Below are 8,859 nucleotides of genomic sequence, written 5' to 3'. Positions count from 1 at the left end.
TTGTAATGCGGCCCGAATACCCGAGACACCATGCAATAACCAGACCTTCCCCTACCTGAAGTTACCCGTACCTCGGGAAAAGTTCCTTGCAAGAAGAGAGTGATGTTTAACCAGCTGTTCGATGCACTATGGGGATTTTTTGATGTGATAGTTGCATAATGCGGCTCGGCCAAAAAAACCCATCGCAAGGTCTTTGTCCGTGAAAAATTCAGCATTTTTTAAGTCGTACTTAATTCTTTTTTCTTTATGTAAATTAACGTGAATAGATGAAATTTTTATTAAATGCATTATACTTTTAAACATTATTTTAGGCACTTTAAGTCGTGCTGTTACACTTTTTTTAAATTACTAGAGGGTACCTAGTATAAATGATCATATCACATAATAAACAAATCACAGAAAGGGGTATGGAATATCCAGGAAAAATGTACTTATTCCGGATAAAATTTTTTATTACGTTTAGCATGATCTTGGATGATCTGAGCTGGTTTGAACTGCTCCGGCGAATAGGCCTCTGCATACCGTAACATATCACTTATAAGTTTATCTGCACCGTACATATCGATAAAACGGAACGGACCACCCTTGAACGGTGGAAAACCGATACCGAACACCGACGCCGTATCACCATCTGACTGAAACTCTTTTTTTTTAACTTAATTTTGGAACTGTCTAAAAATGCTTTCTTAGTTATATTATTATATGCATTTCTTCATCCAGTGAAAAAAAAAAAAATGAAATCAGAACAAGCGTCAATCTTCTGGGGTGATATTTTTTTCTCGCTGCTCTTTTTAACCGGACCAACAAGTCGGCTTCACATTTCTCCCAAGTAATATTTCTGCCAAGAACTTCTTTAGTTTCCATCTTATTAAATTGTCTTCACACATTATATTGTTTGGGAAATGAAATTAACTTTCTGAAAGTGAAGAAATAAGCTTACCGGTGATGAAATAACGCCCTCTTCAAGACAAATGGCTGCTTCATTTATGTAACGACACAAAATTCGAAGCTGACGGTCAGCAACACTACTTCTGTAAAAAAAAAAAAAATTACCGAATCAAAATTAGAATTATACTTAATACTGATAAGGAAAAACAATTATTAATTGAGAAACTCAATACAACAAAGATTGCGGAGTTTTACTGAACTAGAAACTAAATCTTATATGCTCAGAAACTAGTTAGCTAGCTTACACCGTTGAAACAGGGGTGAGTTGGTGTTTGTGAAGAATTCTTAGTGCGGCCTCGTTTACAGGTTTCTTTTTAGAAGTATTGAGTCGTCTAGAATCATCGTAGATAAAGTATCCTTTGCCTGATTTACGACCTTTGAACCCAGATGCAACCATTTCATCTAGTACTGCAATCGATCCACCACCAACTCGTAGACCTAATGCCTGGAAATGTGTGGATTGAAACTTCAATAAAGAAATTCATTTAATATTTAGATCATCATATCTGATCTGTGCTTCCGACATGACTGAAGACAGGTTAGATCATTAATAGCTGTTGAGTTTTCGTAATTAAGGAGCTTAGATTACTTACTGCAATTTGATGTAAAATTCAATTCAATTTTTAATTTTTCAGTTTTATCCTCACCTCTCCTAAGAACTTCGCAACATGTTGCGCCACATCAATCCCAACTTCGTCTGTGAGCGTCGCTGCACCCACTGGAAAACCGTATTGTTTCGTCATCTGATCAATTTCATCCGGATAGACACCTTCTTGAAGCAATCGAACAACTTCACTCATCATTGGAGCTAGGCAACGGACAACAAAAAATCCCGGACAGTCCTGCACGCCAATAAGAAATCGTGAATGATTAAAGGTTCATTTTGACTTGAAAAAGTGGAATAAGTGAAACTTTTATTTCGCCTGCTACAAATGAGTGATAAAAAATAGAAATGTCATGAAGTCCAAGTTACTATTTTTTTTATAGATTACTGATGAATAATCGTCGCAGTCTTTTGATCTCACATAAAGATATCGGAATTATCGGTAAAACAACAAAATACATTCACAGTTTTGAGTAAGAAGAAAAAGAAGCCAAAAATCTCAAAATTGAGAGCTATTGAATAATTATAATTGTGCAAAATCAATTTACCTTAACCACTACAACCAATTTATTTTGAGTTAATCCTAATTGTACAGCTACAGCGATAGTTTCTTTACTCGTATCTTTCGTAGTTATTATTTCAAGCAGTTCCATTCTTTCAACTGGAGAAAAATAGTGCATCCCAATGATACGCTCTGGCCGAGTGGAAGCCGATGCGATTTCTGTGATTGGAAGAGCTGAAGTATTGGATGCAATAATACAGTGTTCTGGTACTACTGATTCCAGCTATAAGAAAAGTTTTTAATTATGTAAAATAATGAAATATTAATTCATTTACTTATCGGAATCTCCATCTAACTCTATGGATACAAAAATATCAAAGCAGTGTATTAATAATTTATCATCGTTTATTAACTAACCATCAAATAATTTTATTGCTGGTTATATGCATTCCTCTAAATCTGACCGAATTACTAACAATCCTTTAATATTTGGATAAAAACTAATTTGATGGTAAATTTAACTTCAAATTTCAAAAAATGTTTGGAGCTTATTTGTGTTGTAGACTACAGAGGAAATTATTTCAGTTACATAATTCCTCTTTCCATAAATACCAGCAACATGAAACAAGGAATCTTTTACTTAGTGAAACTCTGATCAAAAATTAACAAACCTTCTTGATTATTCCATGTTTCAAAGGAAGTTCTTCAAAAACAGCTTCAATAGCGACATCACAGTCATGTAAATCATCATATGTGCAAGTTGTTTTTAAATTAGCCATAAATTTATGCCTCTGGTAATCAGTGATTTTTTTTCTTTTCACCATCCCGTCATAATGCTTATGAATTTGATTCTGACCTCGTGCCAAGCCTTCGTCATCCCTATCCAGTAAATACGTTTGAATATCTTTGTCGATTGAAACATTTGCAATGCCAGCACCCATCAAACCAGCACCAATTATGGCTAATTTGCTGAAAATTATGAATCATTGTAAGGAAAAATGAAATTCTCAAAAACTGCAGAAAATTCCACTATAAAAACAAGTTAATTAACAAAAATTTTTAGAAAAATAGAACAAAGGTAATGATAAGGTATTTCAACTTATCAAATGTTTACACTGATTTTTGTGGGTGCAGTTTCTTTTTTGGCTAAGTAACGCTTCAAAGTATAGTAATTATAAGAACCTATAAAAAAATGACCTCTAAAAACACTTTGGAAACATGATTAAATTTTTTATAAGTCTAAAATCTAGGAAATAGGAAATCTAAGAAAACAGAATATTATGATTTATGATTAAGGAATGAAAAGATTTGGAAGCTACAGTAAGCCCAAGTATACATTCCAGCATTTCCGACACTAATGAAATCATTTATATGAAATCGACACTAATGCAAATTGATTGAGTTACATCTCGATGTAAACATTAACTACTATCTGACTTTTTCACAAAAGTGAAAATTATTAAATGTTTCACCGTAAAGACTGAAACCATTACTCAATTTTTTTCGCTTCTCCAAACTTATTTCGTCGGCATTCGGTTCTACCCTTGAAAATACCAATCAGGGCTTTACATTGTGTTGTCTGAGTTAAGTCCCCAAAAGCCTAAAATGGATAACTATCAATTCCAATATAAATGTATAAAGCATTTAATTCTAGATAAATATAGTAGCTTTGATAAATTATAATGATGAAGTAACCTCTGATTCCTCCATATAACCTAAATCAGGCCCTCTCGTTACTCCACTTTCAATAACATCTAAGATTTTTAACGGAGCCGGGTAGTTTCCAAAAGTCATCTTCGTAACCTGAAAGAAAACAGTACTTGATTTTTTGAACCAGAAACAAGTATATAAAACAATGCGTTTCTCTCCTTAAATGTGGAGACAACATCTGAGTTCGAACCACTTTCACAAATTTGAAATTTGTATATTTCTGAAACTTCAATCTAAAACATTTTTCTAAAGAAAGTGTTAACTCACATTTTCGCGTGCTTTCTTTAAAATGAAATGTTTGAAAATCGGAGTTCTTGTCAGTACATAATTTGTGGTTTTTTCCCACAAAGATCCTCTGCGATTTACCTCTAACACACCTATAGACAATTGTCGTGCAGCATCAATGGCAATCTAAAAACATGTCTTCCATTACATATTTTGTAAAGCTTGAAATTTTGTAAAAATGAGAAAATTGCGGGTATGCATTCTTGAAAATAAGAGCCGCGAAACAAGTTAGACTAAACATACTAAAAAATGATGCAGATAATTATAAATATCGTTTGAATTCCCATAATTTCCTCTTTTCCTTACAAAATTTATTATTAAAACTAAGAACTTTGAGTTTCAGAAATCGAGAAAATAATGTAACAATATTTTCCAAATAAGAAATAAAGAATTTCGAAAATACTCATTTGTTCAAGATAATCATAGTTATTATCTTCAGCAGGTTTCACACCAGCTCCGATAGGTTGCACAACACGGTCAATTAGACCTATTTTTTTCGCTTTTATAGCTGATAACGTTTTCCCAGTAAGCATCATACCAAGAGCTTCAGTGATCGATACCAACTTTGGCAAACGTTGTGTACCACCAGCACCAGGAAGTAAGCCTAATTTTACCTGAACTCGAACAACATAAAAGCAGCAAAATTGTAAAAGTTTTAAATTAAATTTGATCATTCAAGTATTGACTATGCCAAATAGATTACAAAAACATTATTATTTAGTTAAGCTATCTGATGCTGTAGTAATAGCTATAATAGTAAACACAAAGGATTACGAGAATTTCAAATATAATAATATAGTAATAAGAAGCATGAATAGTAATAAATCTTATGACATGTACCTCAGGTAATGCAAATAAAGTTTTTGGCACATTCATTGCAATTCGGTAGTGACAGGCAAGTGCTAGTTCTAAACCACCACCCATACATGTACCCATGATGGCTGCAACCACCGGCCTTTGACTATTTTCAATTTGTAAAAAGTCCCGTTGTGCATCGGACGAAATTTTTCGAGCGTCTGCAGAACTTTTACACTGAAACATTTTGTACTTTTTCTAAACTTTTTAATTCCTTTAATAGGAATTATTAAGTGTCAGTTTTAAATATTCACACTACATTTTTGAAAATTTAAATTTCAATGGGATTTTCCTTCTATGTAAAGAGCCATGGCATTGCTATAACTGTCGTCAATAGTTATAGCAATAATAATAATAATAAACTATCAATAAAATTAACTATCATCGATAAAGGGAGATAAAATATAGTTTTCTAATGCTATAAAGTTCATTCAGTTTTCTACAAAACTACAAAGATAGGGCATTCAACAGAAGGAACTCACTATAAACTCTGTAAACTTCTTATATAAATGCCAAGTTCAATGCTGTAAATTATTGTTGAGATCAAGCAATTACTATATTTTGGGATTTTAAAGAGAAACACTATTTACCTTGGACAACATTTCGATATCTGCACCGGCGATGAATGTATTCGGTTTCCCAGATATTATCACTACTCCTTTAATAGAAGCATCGGCATCAATACGACTCATACAGTATCGGAGATCATCCGCAACTGCTTCATTCAAAACATTTTCCTGTAGAAAAGAAATAAAATCTCATCCAACAGCAGTGGAACAGTAAATCAATTTCTTTGACAAGAAACAAAAATATTAAAAACAAAAGAAATGATCGAAGCAGAAAAAGTTAAATTGAAGGAAGACTGCTAATTATTTCTAAAATTTTATTTACAATGAAATCTGTCAACAATAAAAAAAAAATGATCTGTTATAAATGCTAATATTTGGCTTACTTTCGCATTAGGAAGGTCGATTTTCACTACAGCTACATTATCTTCTATTTTTAACGTCACCGTTTTATGGTCACTAGATTCAATCATCTCTTGACCTTTTGAAATAGTTTCAGATTTGACCGCAATTTTGTCTGGAAAATAAAATAAAAATTCTTCCTGTCTTTTTTGTAGCAACAAAATACGGATTTCCCCTTAAGTTCCATTACAGCATTTAGATTTTATCCTCATCAGGCCGGAAATTTGAAATGAAAGTTATTGCCTAACATAACTTAGTTGTCTAATTTTACATTTCAAAATTTGAAATCAAAGAACTCACCGTCCGGTTTGATATGCACATTTGTACTTGCAAGTCGGGCAATGTTTCGCACTAGTGATACTGAATTAAAATCACATTTAATTAATCAGTCCTGTTGAATTTCGAAAGCAATGATTAAACTGAGAAATGTTTTCAACTCAATTTATTCATGCTGACTTCATCAAAATAATTCAAATTATTTCCATCATAAAATTTCATTCAAAATCGATTAAAATAGAAATGAGAAAATCTCACTACTGCGATATTTCGACCAATGTACTGATACACCTCGGACAAATAACATCGAAACCTGCAATAGTAGAAGGTGAGCTAATTCAATTCAGTTGAATCCATTTAAATCACGACAGTCATATGAGAATGAAACAAATTAATAAAATTATTTTATAGAATGAAACAAGCTAGCAAAATTATCGCATAGGATGAAGCAAACTAATAAAATTATCTCATAACGATTCATTTTTACAATGAACAAATATCAAAATCTTAGTACGGTACAGTATCCCAATAATTATTTCCTAATTACCATCCCTCTTCTTTCTTTACTTCTTCTCTTTTCAATTTTTTAACAGAAAGAAATTTTTATAGCAAATCATTGATTCAAACAAGTTCAACCTATAAATTTTTTGATGATGGTTTTGCTTCGCGTACGCATATATTATGATTCTCGTCAAGGAATTACTTCATATCCAACTATTAGTATCATTCATTCAATCCAATGATAGAATACAGCACGAACAATGGAAAGAAAATATTCGTCCGAGATTTTTACTCATTTATTTAAATCTCAAAAAATACTTCAATTGATCAATTCTTTCGCTCAAATTACTAATAATACGTTAATTCATTTAACTGTCTAATATTTCTTCTCATCATTCCTTTTTGATCTAATTACTAATTATCCAATTACCTATTCGAATAGTCGAAATCCAAATGTTACAGAAGAAATGATTGAATGAACTATTTGAAAAAAAAGAAAAGACACCAAGAGAAGATTTCATGAAAGAAAAGTCATTGAAATAACCATGCGAATGCATAATCATTTAATAACAGATGTATTTCAAAAATAAACAAAATAAACTGACCTCATTTTATTCTCAAATCCTAAACAATCTTTAATTCCTATTTTTATTCATTTCTATTCTTCTCATTTTTTCTCGAAATGAAATAATTTCTTAAGTTAATATTGATGAAATGTATGCTATTAATACATCACAACGGGTACAAAGTACGCGTGAACGAGTGGATCACAAAAATGAGACCGCTGAACTCTGTTACTAACAACAACAAATTATGAAGTGAATTCATTGATCAATTTCGAAAAATGGAATGATTTACCTTTTCTTTTCCTTCTCTCCATCTATAAATTACAAAAAAAAAAAGATTCCAATGAATTTTATATTTCCAGTAAAAAGAAAATTCATTAAAATACATTAACAAATAAATTTCACTGAATTAATTTCCATAAAATTTCTAGTTTAAGTTATTAAATTAATAATTCGAATAAACTGATAACATAAAAAACAAACATCTTGTAAATGAATTTATGAAATATGAGTCTCTTTACCATAAGATTTAAAATACGGTTATTGTTATTATTTCAATAAAATTCACAGGCACTATTGATTAACACAATCACATTCGTTATCACTGCATATCACTACAATACTCACCGTTTGTTATACATTAGTTTACATATCGATTCAAATTTTAAGCATATCCATTTCATATTCAGAATCTAATAGCAAGATTTTATTTTGCTAGAAAGATATACTTTAAAAGACAAACATTTAAAATGCCAAAAATAGTGCATTCACACCTAAAATCAATAGCGAGAATGCAAGAAATCTGGAAGTATTGTCATTTAGTCGTCTTGACCTCTATATTGCTTTTCCTCACCTCTACTATTGCTTTTCTTGACCTCTAGCATCGCCATCTCTAAAAGCTGCTTATACCGTGAGCATATTATCAATAGCCTTATGAATTAATATTGCATATATTTCATGCCAACTTCAAATCTAATCTCAATATGATCTTGTGTTCAATCTCTAAGCATAATCTCAGTACTTAAAAATTCGACTTCAACAACAAAATAAAAAAATAGCACTCAAATCCTGGACATGACCTCTATCAACTATTAAAAATATTATAATTATCAGTTAGTGCAAAAGATAAATAAATTACGGAACTGAAATTGGGCGGTCATTGCAATACTGCAAATATGAACCAAATAAATAGAACGAAAGAACCAAAAATACACAAACAACCGTATTAAACTCACCAACCCATCCACTCATCCACTTATCCACCCACTAACAAAGGAAATGCGCAAAGATGTCAACGATAACTCCGCCTTATCCGGATGGGATATTTTTTCGTAGCGCGTCCAGATCCGTCGGTTTGATGATGACCTGTTTCAGCGAAATGTGTTGGCATCCAAATTTGCCATTGGGAGAGAATTTGTGAGAGATTGGGCGGTGTTTGTTAGAAATCGGTTGCAGGTGTCCTAGGTGTTACAGGTATTATCAGAGGTGCTACTTGAATACTTTAATGAAGAAATGACATAATTGGGATGGAATTTTGATATCTAAACTAACATTATGTAACATTTTGCTCGTATTTTATTAACTCCAAATTTATAATTGGTATTTTTTTAGTATTGATATTCATTTAGCCCTATTCGAAATCTA

General features: G+C 31.7%; 1 protein-coding gene across 1 annotated transcript; it reads right to left on the bottom strand.

Annotated features, from left to right (window-relative positions):
* Positions 1-431: 431 nt before the first annotated feature.
* On the bottom strand, positions 432-6,455 carry Bm2467 (Uncharacterized protein; the record flags this gene model as incomplete). The annotated part of the gene is made up of 15 exons (XM_043080077.1): positions 432-635; positions 941-1,031; positions 1,194-1,393; positions 1,596-1,790; positions 2,101-2,337; positions 2,726-3,023; positions 3,548-3,654; positions 3,750-3,857; positions 4,032-4,175; positions 4,520-4,663; positions 4,890-5,081; positions 5,495-5,641; positions 5,857-5,987; positions 6,173-6,232; positions 6,407-6,455. 15 exons carry the CDS (start codon positions 6,453-6,455, stop codon positions 432-434), a joined length of 2,307 nt encoding a protein of 768 aa, XP_042936011.1.
* Between the last annotated feature and the right edge of the window lie 2,404 nt (positions 6,456-8,859).

Source organism: Brugia malayi (assembly GCF_000002995.4).
Source record: "Brugia malayi strain FR3 genome assembly, contig: Bm_v4_Chr3_scaffold_001, whole genome shotgun sequence".
NCBI classification, from domain to species: domain Eukaryota; kingdom Metazoa; phylum Nematoda; class Chromadorea; order Rhabditida; family Onchocercidae; genus Brugia; species Brugia malayi.
This window is presented reverse-complemented; position numbering and strand designations above follow the sequence as displayed.